The following is a 14,236-nucleotide window of genomic DNA, read 5'->3' on the forward strand; positions in this document are numbered from 1 at the left end:
TGTCCTCTCTCTCCCAATCCCAACCCCAGTGGGAATGTCTGCTCTTTCAAGTCTGGCAGTTAGACACACCATTGTTCTGCCATTCTCACATTCCCATCACTGAACTATCAACATCTTTTCTCCCCCAGCACTCTACATGCCAACCCTCCCCCCTACAATAGCATTAATGCCACCCCTTTCACACTACGTCAGCTGTGTTGAAGAGATAGTCCGAACTGAAGAAGGGTCCCGACCTGAAATGTCAACTTTCCGGCTCCTCTGATGCTGCCAGACCCGCTGTGATCTCCAGTATTTGTCGTTTTTAGTTATGCGAATAGATTGGGACAGCTCTGGAAAAGCTCAGCAGGTCTGGCAGCATCTGTGAAGAAAAAAATCAGAGTTAACGTAATTTGAGGAAGGGTCACCAAACCCGAAACGTTAACTCTGATTTTTTTTTCTTCACAGATGCTGCCAGACCTGCTGACCTTTTCCAGCAACTTCTGTTTATGTTCCTGATCAACAGCTTCCGCAGTTCTTTCAATTTTATTGGGACAGTTCTCCCTGGACAGGAGAAAGCTGCGGGGAGATTTGATAGTTTTCAAAATCACAAGGGATTTGGGCAGAGAAACTGTTCCCGCTTGTAAATAGATCAAGAGCCATTGGTTGTGGTTTTAAGCCAGTTTCTCAAAAGAAATGGAGAGAAACAAATCCTTTTCACACTAAGTGGTTAGGGTATGGGATGCACTGCCTGGAAATGTAGTGGAGGCAGATTCCATTAAGGATTTCGAGAGGGTACTGGATAGTTATTTAAATAGAAACAACATGCAGGGTTGAGACGGGAGTTTGGCATTGAGTCAAAATGCTCAGATAGCCGGCATAATATTATGTCCGAATGGCCTCCTCCTACTACAGTAAAATTCTGTGATTCAATGATGTGTTTAAGAAATCTCCTGCTGAGGTTCAAGGCTTTCAACACATCAAGGGATTCATCTCACACATAGTCCAAGTTGAAAGCAGATCTTCACCGTACCAAACCAACCTGAGGGTGAGTCTTGTGTCGTATCAAACGACACGTCTCATACAAACTACTCCCAGCACGGAAAACAGATTGTCGTTACAGGAATGTTAATAAATAGGACAGAGGTTGCTCTTATTTTCTGCTGCCCTGTTTTAAATTTCAATCCAATTTACTACTAGGTAAAAATATCATTCACAACCCCAACCCCTAAATATTTCATAGCCAAACCACCTTTCAGCATGTGATTCCCTAATACACATCATTGTTTAAGAATCAAGAGGTTTAGTAAAAGATTTAACGCAACATTTGCCATTGCAATCCACGTTTGGAAACACCGGTTGAAGCTGTTGCAGAGCTGAAAATTAAGGTGTCTTTGCTCCCTGTTTCATTGTTCCCGGGGGTCTGTGCCAGAGGAATTCTGGACATTGTCCCAATCCCAAACTCTTTGTTAAATGTCTCCCTCCCTATCCCCCACCCTCAGTGGCTCGCTAACCGGCTGTTCAGACCCATCAGTTAACGTCATGCCCGGGGCTGGCAGCTGATAAATGTGCTTCCTGATACTCCGCTGCTTCGCTTCAGAGGACCGAGGCGAACAGCAGCGACCAGGTATACCAAAAGATCGCTTTCTCCTTTCATCTCACCCAATGCAGTTTGTTTTGTTTGCAGCCCCGGCTACGCGTGCTTGAGAAAGGAGGGCGCAGCAGCTAGCTACATTTAATAGGTTTTTGACTTGTAGCAGGTCAAAAGGTTGGTTGAAGAGAAGCGGGGGAAACTCAGGTCATAAAGTGGTCAAAATCGACCAGCTTTATTGCATACACGCCCCTCCCCCCGTGGTTTGTACTAGATGTGTTTCCAGATATTTAGTATTTGAGAAGCTACCGACTTCTCATTGCTCATTAACGCTAGCAAGTGATAATTCTCCCAAACTAACTCCTTCCTACAGACTGGGAGAAAAAATGATGCCCCTTTTTAACTTGCAAAGTTTTGCCCTTCTTAAAAGTCATTGCTTGTGATATTGAATCCCCGAAGGGGTTAAAGTGGTGGGTCTCCAGAATGGATGGAAATGTGTTCTTTCTTTTGGGAGAAAAACATTAAAGGGATGTTTCCGAGCTGTGTTGCTGGAGCGGTTAATGGCATGAAATGGAGGGAATTTTCCCTGCAGTCGCTGAGAATTGATTGCAACACTTGGCTGTTGAACTCTGAAACGGTGCTAGAAAGGGGTGGGGGGGGGGGTCTGCATATCATATATTTTAATCCCCTCTAAAATAAATAGTACCCTGCCGAGATTTTCAAGTTCTTAACACGTGTTGAATCGTTTTATTTACTATGTTACTAAACATATACAGTAACCTGAAATTTATTTATTGATATTCAAAAATGTTACACCAGACATCCTTTTTAAAAATAGAATTATGTTAAAGCAATGCTACAGTCTAATATTGAAAGATTTGCATGGATATCTGTTAAAATACGTGGTCCCAAACAAAACTCTACTTGATAAGATTAAGTGCACCATTTTTTGAATGGTCTGTCGTTATCCACTTTTTAGTTTGTAAGAGTTCTGAATAGATTTGAGAAGTTGAAGGAACCTGGAAAAATTGATGTGACAGTGACCTATATTGGTGCTGTGAGTCACACAATCCTGGTATTTTGGGTGTTCTGTTACAGTCCATATATGGCTCACATATGTCCCTGTATGACCACTTGTTACTATTCTTGGGAGGCACTCCAGTGCCTCCTCTCAATTGGCAAAAGTTTTTGATGCTTTGTTTCAATTGTTACACTTTATTCACAGACTTTTCTTGTCTTTTTCTCTCCCTCATTGCTGACCCCTTCTCAAGTAGCGGCTCGAGTGGCTGCTGGGAGAGTGAAGGATGTCAACCTATAATGTGTCTCTCAATGGCCCTGCACCTTGGGGCTTCAGACTGCAGGGAGGAAAGGATTTCAACATGCCCCTGACTATATCCAGAGTAAGTTCATGTGTATTCCTGCTGTTCGAAAAGTTGCTCCATTTTTCAGCACCATCCAAGAGTTTGCACATTGTGAACATTCTAACTCCCCTTGATCCTCTCCATTTCTACTCATTGTTCCTGGTTTTTTGAGCCATGCTGTTTCCACTTTACACAGGCAAGGCTCAGACAACCTTTTTTACTGTTAGATTTCTAGCATTGGCAGTATTCTGCCTTTGTGTTTGGTTGCTCAAGTCAATCTGTTATTAATATGTGCACTGTATTACCTAGCTGATGCTGCTTCCAAAGCAGACAAGTGTGGTGGTAATGGGAGGAGAAAACAAGAATACATTTCCCCAACTTGAGGTAGTAGTGTGGTTTTCCAACTGAATCACTTTGAAACTTCCCCCTCCCATAGTAATATTCCAATGGATCTCCAGAACCAGTCAGAATTTCTAAGCAGGAATTTTTCCTATTAGTCATGGGCAGTCTCACCCTTTGACATTCTACAATTTTCTAAGTTAAATCCCAAGCCTAAATACTTCCATGATGAATCAGTCGAGAGTTGGCACTTTCATAAACTGCTGTTATATTCGTTGATTCAGATTCCATGGCTTGATCCCAGGATTTACTCTGCTAAATCTGTGAGTGAAGCCCACATTCTGATTCACATGGCCCCAGCTCAAATTGGGTCTACAATGTGTTGCCAGGCTACAGAATCCAAGCTGTTGATCCACACTGACTTTCTATTTGGTGTGAGTAATTCATGGGCTGAAGTTTAAGCAGGCATAAAGTTGGTATGGAGACCCTAGTACCTCCAGTGATTGTTCTGAAGGAACATCTCCTTCACCCATTGACAGACTGCTCTTTAAGGATGTAAAAGTTCAAAATCCTGAGATTTCATTTATTCTGATGACTACCAACTGGTCATTCAACTGTGAACCAAACTCTGTATCTCTTCTGCTACATATTAGGGTTCAACGCATGCCCTAGTCCTTCATAGCCATGATCTTTTGTATCATTCCCCCTCTTCCTTTTATTGACTTTTTCAAACATGAACAGTGCCCAGAATTTTAAACATTTGTCATTTTGTGTCTTCCAAACCTCCCATCAAAAAAACCACTTTTGTACCATGAACACCACTTTGGCTATTTAGGAGAATATTGTTTCTTGTTATAAAGGTACTTTTCTAAAAATATTATGTATTTTTGAGAAAGAGAAATGCTTTCAAAGCTTTCAGTCCTGCGCTCATCAGGACAAATTCAGAAATACCAAAACACTGATTAAACCCCCTGGTTGTGCTACGAATCATGTTAACAAGTGGTTTAAGATTATCAGTCAGGCTCATATTGTGGTTCACTTCAGTGCACTAGAAGTCACAACCAAAAAGTACATGTCCACACATTGTGCCACTCCAATTAAACAAATATTTATGGAACAGGATTTCCTGATGCATTCCATATACCAAGGCCTTGACCAAATCAGAGTCAACTTGCTAAACAATCAGCATCCTCTTCTCATTCAGTTGCTGTTTACTTGTAGGTGGAAAGGCAAGTTGCAAGATGGATACAGTTTGCAGAGAGAATTTGATAGGTTAAGTTAGTGGCAAAAGGAGTACAATGTGGCAAAATGTGAAGTTATTCGTATTGTAAGGGAGAACTAATGAACATACTATTTAAATGGAGATAAACTGCAGAAAGCTACAACACAAAGAGATACTTGTACGTGAAGCACAGAAAGCGAGCACAGAGGCACAGTAGGTAATCAGAAAAGCTAATGGAATATTGGCCCTTATTTCAAGGGGTTTGAAGGGTAAGGAAGCCTTACTGCAACTGTACAAAGTGAAGTACTGTGAGCAGTTTTGATCTCTTATTTAAGGAAGGATATAATTTCATTGAAGGCAGTTCAGAGAAGATTCACTAGGATGATCCCTGGAATGGAGGGATTGTCTTATAAGCAAAGTCAAAACAGTTTGGGACTCTACTCACTGGAATTTAGAAGAATGAGAGGTGATCTCATTGAAACATACAAGCTTCTTAAGGAGCTAAATGCTGACAAGATGTCTACCCTCATGGGAGAGTCTAGGACCAGGGGGCATAGTCTCAGAATAAAGTGGTGCCAATTTAAGACTGAGATGAGGAGGAACTTCTTCTCTCGAAAGTTGTGAGTCTTTGGAACTCAATGCCACAGAGAACAGTGGGGGCAGACTCCTTGTGTATATTGAAGGTTGAGATAGATTCTTGATAGGAGAATCAAGAGTTATGGGTATAGGGCAGGAAATGCCCAAGGAATGTCGGATCAGCCATGATCCTATTGAATGGCGGAGCAGCCTTGAGTGGCCGAATGGCCTTGTTCTGTTCCTATTTCTTATGGTTCCCTTTGAGATTGGAATTTTTGCAATTCTATCCTGATGCATGTAAGATGTAAACCTTCAACAAGATTGCTCTTTTTTCAGAAATACTCAGGTTCTGTACTACCGAGATTTATATTGTTATCAAAAGCTGTTATGATGTGTTATAAAACAGACCAAACTCCCTGCAAATATATCAAGGAGATAGCCTAGATCCTAACTTGTATCTTATTTGAAGACAAGTGTAAGGTGCTGTATTCCAGATGTAATTCCAGATGTAATTGGTCATGCTACTCAGCTTCAAGCAAAGCACATTTTATTCTTACCTCCAGTTAAAATACAGACAAAAGAAAGAAGAATTGGTATGACTTTAACTCTACTGGAAAACTTAACAGAATAATTGATCATTTATCTGCTAAACAGCAACTGTTTCAATATAGTAACGTCCTATAAATGTACCCTTGGCAAAGGCACATTCAGAAAAAAAAAATGTCTCACGTGCAATGTTTCACAGGAGGAAAGAATATCGAAAGAGAATTGTGGCAGAGAGAGAGAACTCAAACATTTTGCTGTAGCAAGCAGGGAGCTTCAAAACTCCAACAACTACTGAAAGCTAAACTAAAAACTAAAACATAAACTGACTTCACCGATTCATGCTGCTTCTGTTGTTACAAATTTTAAAAAAGATCCAAGGCCTCATGAGCCATTTACTTTATTGGCTTGGAGGAGACAGCTCATCGCCTGTGGCTCAAAACCGCTCTTCAAAAGAAAGGACAGAATACATCTCTAAAAATGATAGTATTGTCACAGTTGTCTAAGTTATTTGATAGTAACCAGAGTATTTTTCAGATGCTATGTGACCTTGTAAATTAGAGGAGCTGTTTAATGACCAAGTTCATTAGATAAGATGTTGACAATGTCCTGAAAGAACAAGATAAATTTCTAATTGACTGTGGGAGCAATGGTGTCAGCACTGGGGCATTTGGTAAATCTGTCAACCGTGTTGAACTGATACCAATTCTTGCCAGCTCTTTGTTAGCAATTCAGAAGTGCAAACATCAAATCAGAACCTTGAAACACCCAACCAACACTGTAGGCTTACCTACACCAAATGAACAGCAGTGGTTCAAGAAGGCAGCTCACCACTACCTTCTCAAGGTCAACTAGGGATGGGCAATAAATCCTCACCTAGCTGGTTATGGCCACTCCCCTGAATTAATTAAAAACAGGAAGGTGAAATATGATCTTTGATTTTTTGCAATGCCAAAGGGTAATTAACTATTTTCCAATTAAAGTGGGCATAGAGTAATTGATGATAATAAGACAGATTTCTGAAGCAGCCACCAGAGAAACTATTAAGTTCATTCACTTGTCTGCTAACTATTTCCAAATAAAACAAGATTCTAATAGTATGCTGTTCCAATATATACAAGTCCCACTTATAAAAATAAAATAAAAAAAAGTTGAATTTAGTCCGTCAAAATTACAGCCAGTTTACGTGTCTTCCAGACACGTTCTGTGCGTTCTTTGTCGAATGTTCTGTCAGGAACACATTCTCTGTCAATTCTCCTGTCTGGTCTATTACCTAGTTGTGCCGTTGGTACCTTTGATTTAGATGGTGCGTTCTCTAAGACTTAGAGAAGACTGTGAGAGCCAGTGATTCTCTCTTGAGAGCTGGGAGCTGTTAACTCTGGCAGTTCTAAATATCTGCTACAGACTTCATTATATTTTAAAAAACACCATTTCATCAAAGCTCAATCAATATGTTTAAATCCCTCAAGTCTTGTTGCCCTATAAAAGCAAACATTTGTATTCATAATTCCAAATCAAAGACAGCTATTCCCCTAATAACCTCTTTGAGTTGCAAATAAAATTATGAACATACAGCTTTCTGTGTGATAAGGATGAGTTGCAGAAAGCACCTAAGGGAATCATATGTTTTTTAAGTCACACAGAAACATATTGGCTTTTTTTTTAATTTTTAGAGGGATATCCTTGTAAATAATTCAACATCTTAAAATTCTCCAGGCCTTATCTGTACTTCAATAGTCTTTGTAACCTCTCCACGAGGTTGTAATTGCCAAAGTGCAGGATGAAACCTTTGTTCCAGGAGAAATTAGACCTGTTTGAACTCAGTACTGAGATTTTTTAAAAATCATTTACAGAATGTGAGCATTGCTGGCAGGGCCTGTATTTATTGCTCACCTTCAAGAAGGTGGTAGGGAACTGCCTTCTTGAACCACTGGGGGCAGTCCATGATAAGCCCTCATTGCTGTTAGAAAGAGTTCCATCTTTTGACTCAGTGACAATGAAAGAATGGTGATATATTTCCAAGTTAGAATAGTGTCTGACTTGGAGGGGAACTCACAGGCGCTGGTGTTCCCTTGTACCTGCTTGCCTTTTTAGATAGCAGAAGTCAAAGGTTTGGAAGGTACTGTGCAAGAAGTTTATATGGTCTCAGCTGAGTTCAGGGCTAATTTATCTCTTCCTACTCACCATCCCACCCCCCGCATCCCCCAAACATCCCTCTCCTCCACCACCCCACTATGCCTGGCAAAAATGGTTTAGGATGGATATTCTACAGTGTCCCCACAACTCTGTGTGAAAATCCAGGCCTGTGTTTGTGGATAGATCTACAAAGAACCGCTTAGACTTGATGGGCTGAGTGTCCACCTTTTGCACCCTGATGATGCAGGGAGCTAAATTTTCAGACCCAGGAGGAGATTGAGATGTCAGTATCATTTCTAGATCCCAGCCTGGCACCACATCAGCATCAGTTAGCAACACAATTTTCAGTAAAGAAAGGTCCCAGTTGGTCTGGAGGGGAACTCAGGGCTACAATGGGGCCAGCTGGTGTGGGGAGGAAGTAGGAATTAGTTCATAGAATCCTTACAGTGTGGAAATAGACCATTCTGCCCAACAAATCCACACCACCCCTCTGAAGAGCATCCCACCAAGACTCATTCCCCATGTCTAACCCACCTAACCTAAACATCTCTGGGCACTACATGGCCAACCTACCTAGCCTGCACATCTTTGGACTGTGGGAGGAGCACAGGAGCACCCAGAGGAAACCCACACAGACACCGGGAGAATGTACAAACTCCACACACACAGTTGCCCAAGGCTGGAATCAAACCCGGATCCCTGGTGCTGTGAGACAGCAGTGCTAACCACTGAGCTGCCATGCCGCCCTAAGTTCTGCTGGGCAATTTTTACGTGGCCAACTGCAGCCATTCCAATGCTTGCCCGTTGACTGAATGGAACAGAGTGAGGAGGAGGACCTAGGGTGAGTAACCACAGCCCACAACAGTGCTCAAAGATGCCCCTTAGCTATTACCTGAGCTGCTGTGCTCAAATGTTGGCAACCTGCTGCCAATGCATCAGCATCTCAGTTTAGCAATTCTGTTTCATTCAAGATCAATCAGCAGCAGAAAACACACAGATAAATGAGACAGTGCATAACAGTAGGAAAGAATAACGAGGTTAGTTATTACCTGAAATGTGTGAATCAGGTTGGGTGGAGGAGCAAAATTTGCACACACAAGCACAGATTTGTAAAAGGTTGCAGCACAGGTTAGCAAAGCCACGAAAAAAAGCAAACCATGAATTTTTCTGATGAAGGGTCTAGGCCCGAAATGTCAGCCTCTCTGCTCCTATGATGCTGCTTGGCCTGCTGTGTTCATCCAGCCCTGCACCTTGTTGTCTCAAACCATGAACTAAGTTTGATTTCTCGAGAGGTAAGGCTGGGCCTAGGACAATATCCTGGAGAACTGTAGAACATCACTGAATTTTCCACTGGCAATGGGGGTTACCATTGACCAGAAACTGAACTGGACCAAATCTATAAAAACTATTGTTGCAAGTGCAGATCAGAGGCTAGGAATCCTGCAGCAAATAATTCACCTCCTGACTCCCCAAAAGAGTCTGTCCATCATCTACAAGGCACAAGGAACAAGTCACTCTGTACCATCTACAAGATGGACTGCCGAAATTCATCAAGGCTCTTTGGACAACACCTTCCAAACCCACTACTACTACCACTATCTAGAAGGACAAGGCCAGCAGATACATGGAAATGCTACCATCTGCAAGTTGCCCTCCAAGTCACTCACCATCCTGACTTGGAAATATATCACCATTCTTTCAATGTCGCTGGGTCAAAATCCTGGAACTCTCTTCCTAAAAGTTTTGTGGGCTGCCCTACAGCAAATTGACTGCAGTTATTCAAGAAGGCAACTCACCATCACCTTCTCAAAGTAATAACATAAAGAGTATAGAAGTGAAAAGTATGGAAGTTACACTAAATCTGTATTGAACTTTTGATACAACAACATGTGGAGTGCAGTGACAGTCTTAGTCATATATTTATAAAGATGACATTGAGGCACTGGAGAGAATGCAGATGAAGTTTACAAGGATGATGTCAGAAATATGTTGCATTTGTGGGTTGGAAAGGATTGACAACATGGGTCTCTTTTCTCTTGAAAATAAAAGGTCAATTGTGATCTCTTAGTCTTTAAAAGTATCAAAGATTTTGCCAGAGTGGATACAGAGAAAATATTGCCTTTTATGGGGAAGAGCATAACTAGAGGCCATCAATATAAGACAGTCACCAAGAAATCCAATAGGGATTCAGAAGAAACTTTGTCACCTGGAGAGTGGTGAGCATGTTGAACTCACAACCACGGGGCTGGTTGAAGTGAGTTGTGTTGACACATTGAATAGGAGGATTGATATGCAAATAAGAGAGAAAGGAATCCACAGGTAAGATGGCAGATTTGGATGAGGAAAAATGGAAAGAGACTCAAGTGAAGCATAAGCGCTGAATGTGGAACGTTTGAGCTGAATGGCTTGTTGTTGTGCTTTATAATCTTATGTATTCCAACTCTCTGATTGCCTCCCATCTTCTGTTAATAACAAATTGTCCAAAACTTTATGTATGTACTCACTCCTGGACAAAATTCTGCTCATCCATCACTTCAATTCTTACTGACTGCTAGCTCCCAGTCGGCAATGTGGGACTGGCCTTTTCCCTTGTCCGTTGTACGTGATCTACTCCAATCCTATATCTGCCCTTCCCACCCAAAGTATACTGTTTCTCCAACTGGCCTGTTATGAGTGTCCTCCCCTCCACCACCAGCAAAATAGTTTTCATCTGCCTGGATCCTCAAATCTGGAGGCAGAATCTTTGAATGCTGGGAAACCTTCTGTTGTCATCAGACTGGAAGATAAGTCAAACTGAGTGGACTTGAGGGGAGTGAGAAAACTGCTGTCAGATTGAGAAAAAACTGCAGCTACAGACTCCCTCACTCCATAGCTGCTAGATGCCGTTTCCAGATTCTTTCATTGATAGTAGTGAGTGAAGACATGAGCTCCGAGCCTGGTGTTCTGTGTGATTGTGTGCTGGTAAATTGAGATGCCCTGCCAGCTGTTTGATCCACGTCACTGTCAAGAACAAAGGGAAATTTGTGGATGCTTGATGTCATGCTATGTTCCACTGACTGCACAAACGGGATTCCTGACCCGTCATCAGGAATCACTGAGCTTCATCTTTGTGTAATGAATGGTCATTCTCTTCCTGTAAACCTGTCTATTAATACATTCTTTCAGAGATAGTAGGAACTGCAGATGCTGGAGAATCTGAGATAACAAGGTGTAGAGCTGGAAGAAGGGTCTAGGCCCGAAACATCAGCCTTCCTGCTCCTCTGATGCTGCTTGGCCTGCTGTGTTCATCCAGCTCTACACCTTGTTATCTCTTATTAATACATTCTGATGTGTTTCTTATTCGGCAGTGAGTCATCGCTTGTTGATTTATGGCTTAGTGATTGGACCAGAAAGGTTGCAAGGTCACCCTGTCTGTGCTTCATTGGCACCACTGTAGTTGCAACTGGTAATAATTTAAATAGCCTTCATCTGTCGTGCAACTTTCAGTGTAATGGGACACCCAGAGGTACTTCCCACAAAAGGGTTGAAGCTGATGATTTGACTGAACGTTGGGAGTGTGAGATGCCAGTTACATAGCCTTGGGGCTAGTAAAAATCGGGAGAGTGGAAAGCAGCTGGCAAGAGCATTGGGGGAGGAGTTATGGGAAAATACCACCTCAGGAGGGAAATTCTAATCCAGGGTCAGGCTGTTGAAATAAATGTCCTGGACGCTGGAAGCAAGTGGAGATCAGAAATTTTGGGGGAATGCATTATTACAGAAGGACATTCGGAATTAGGAGTGAATGGGAAATACCCTCAAATTGGATTTTTCAATTGAACCAGCTGGATCATTTATCCAATCTGCCATTGAGTTTTATTTGGGATCAGGTGCTGGGGCTGTTTTCCTCAGAGACAGGAAATCAAGAGGGATTGCAATGAGATTTTTAGAGGTGTGCAAAATGATGGAAGCTTTAGATTAGGAACACATAGGGAAAGCTGTTACAAACTTGGAAATTGCTGGAAAAGCTCAGGAGGTCAAAGTCCTGGGGAGAGAGAAACAGTTAACCTTTCAGGTCGTGACCTTTCATCCGAACTCTTTTTAACTGAAAAGCTGTTCCCAAGAGCTGGGGGAGTAGGTTTAAAGTTTTGGAGAAGAGATACAATGGATTAATATGTGAGTGGCTTTGGCCTGGAAGTCTGTCTGCCTGAAAGGGCGAAGAAGATGATGAATGCATTCAAAAAGCAATTAGACAGGAATTTTTGGGATTTCTCTTCAATAGACCAAATGATCCAGGTGACATGATGATGTTAACACTAACATGCCTGGGGAAAATTCCTCGCTGGATTTGGACTGAACATATGTCAGACAAGTGATTTAATACCCGGATCAATCATCGATATATACAGGTGTTGCAGTTGGTTGGAGTGGGCTGGCATTAGGCTGAGTCTGTACATTTTTATTGGTGTGTACAAAGGGTCATAATGGAGCATTCTGACACTGGCTAGGACTGACACATCTTGACCTCCAATGATTAGGAGCACATCCTATCACAGAAAATAGCATTGAGGGATGAAGAGACACATCTGCTTTTCATTTGAGGTGTAAAAAAGAAATGGTTGTTTCACTGAACATAAATAGCGACTGGAACACAACAGGGCAATAATGTGAAATTAACATTCACCTTAATGGGGTGGTTATCAAAAGGTTATTGCCCCAGCACAGGAGATGTGAAAATTAGATTCTCAGCAGAGGCGATTAATGTCATGTAGATTCATTCCTTTCCTAAGCAGCAGCTGAATGGTATGTGAATGAGAAGAGATTGAAGGTTATTAAGATATGAAAACAGAAAGGTCAACACATGTTCCATCGAGTTTGCAGCTGGGCACATTGAACTGTGTTGATTGGAATGTCATTGGTCTGCTCAACCTCAAGTTGTGATAGTGGATGAAGCTCCCAGAGAGATTACATGCATACCTTTAGATATGGAGCTGGTGGTGAGGACGTCTGTGTTGTGTTTTCAACCTCCTGTATATGGAAGTATATAGAAGTCAGTTGCCTTTTTCAGCAAATTGGTTTGAGCATGTCAATGTTCGTGGAACATCACGTAAAGAATGGGCTTCATGAACTGAATGACCTTCCCTCATTATCTGTCCTCTATTGAAGTATTAGAATTCTAACTTGCTTTGTAGGTTAAACAGTGTTTACCTTAGCAATCAGGACAGAACTAATTATGAGAGGAAGAGAAGGGAAATTCCTGAACTGGTTAAGTCTTAGCTGATTTCTGTCATACCATTCAGTTGGGTTTGTTTTATTAATGGTGTTTTTGCTGCAAGATTACAATTTGGAAGTGGCTTATTGCCAATGAAGTGCTTAGGGACATTTTGAGAATACACAGATTTATTGGTTTTGTTGATTTGAAAAGAAAGAAACTGTTTTCTTCCAGAGTGAGGTTTGTGTTGCCTTCAGAGAATAGAATTGAGCCTCTGACTTATGTTGTGTCTCACAGTCAGTATGTGAGTATACCTTTAAGGGACATGCTCATGAGGTCATCATTGCATCAAAGCATGTGACTTAAGGGTATAAAGATCACAGATGCCATCATAACTGTGTTTGCTTGGAGCATGGTATTGTATGAGAAGTGTGTTCTTTTGTTATGCAGTATTAGCCAGATGATTGTCTGTGAATTGAATGAATGTTTGCATATAATAGTGAGTTGCAATAAATGTCTGTTGCATCTTTTAATATCACACTATCCATGTCTAGTTTCTTCTATTATGAGGGATAACATGCTGCATCAGATGAAATACCCCATTAGAGGTAAAACTCACATTGTCACTTGGCCAATGTGCTCTATGTTTTCTGTTTCCTACTTGAGGTATTATTGAGTTAGTTTGGGCCTTTACACTGGAGAAATAGCTGCATAATCCAGTATGTGGTTAAAATGAGGAAGTTAAATAGTGCTTTCTGAACCTGATGTTTTTAGTGAATGTGATCACTGAATCCCAGCTTGAAGGAAACACTTCACACAGGAGACTTGGAGGAGTTGGAGTTGCAACTTATGCCTCTCTGATTAACTTCACTGAGATCTTGGGGATCTAATGGCATATGTTATTGTTACATCTGATCTGTCCTATTTTATTGCAGCCACAAAGGAAAACTGGCCTATTACAAATTTCTTGTGTTTAACTATCCTGCAGTGCTTTTATTTCTTTGCTGGCTGTTGTAAGAGGGTATAGCACATTAGATTTTTGGAAGAGAACAAAGGCAATGGTTTTGATCTTGAAAATGTTTATTTTAAGGTAATCTCTGCTAATCCAGTACTGGATGGTAGATAAGCTATGTAACAAATCTGAGATAATGGAGATGTGAAGAGAGGTAATGGTGATGTGGGTGTAGATATTGTTACCATAGCCTGACTTTGCAGTTTTGGGTGATATCACCAAGGGGCAGGAAGTAGATGAGAAATAGGAGACTGCCATGCATAGTTTGTTGGAGATTCTAGAGTTGATAGTA

The 14,236-nt window shown here is 41.4% G+C and overlaps 1 protein-coding gene across 1 annotated transcript in view; it reads left to right on the plus strand.

The window, feature by feature from the left end:
• The first annotated feature begins 2,871 nt into the window (after window positions 1-2,871).
• The window catches only part of LOC109912136 (LIM domain-binding protein 3-like), a 102,460-nt gene continuing 91,095 nt past the window's right edge, over window positions 2,872-14,236 (plus strand). Inside the window, exon 1 of the mRNA XM_048616437.1 lies at window positions 2,872-2,967. Coding sequence (XP_048472394.1) covers window positions 2,872-2,967 — 96 coding nt within the window. The remainder of the gene's footprint in view (window positions 2,968-14,236) is intronic.

Source organism: Rhincodon typus, chromosome 34, assembly GCF_021869965.1.
Source record: "Rhincodon typus isolate 14 chromosome 34, sRhiTyp1.1, whole genome shotgun sequence".
NCBI lineage: Eukaryota > Metazoa > Chordata > Chondrichthyes > Orectolobiformes > Rhincodontidae > Rhincodon > Rhincodon typus.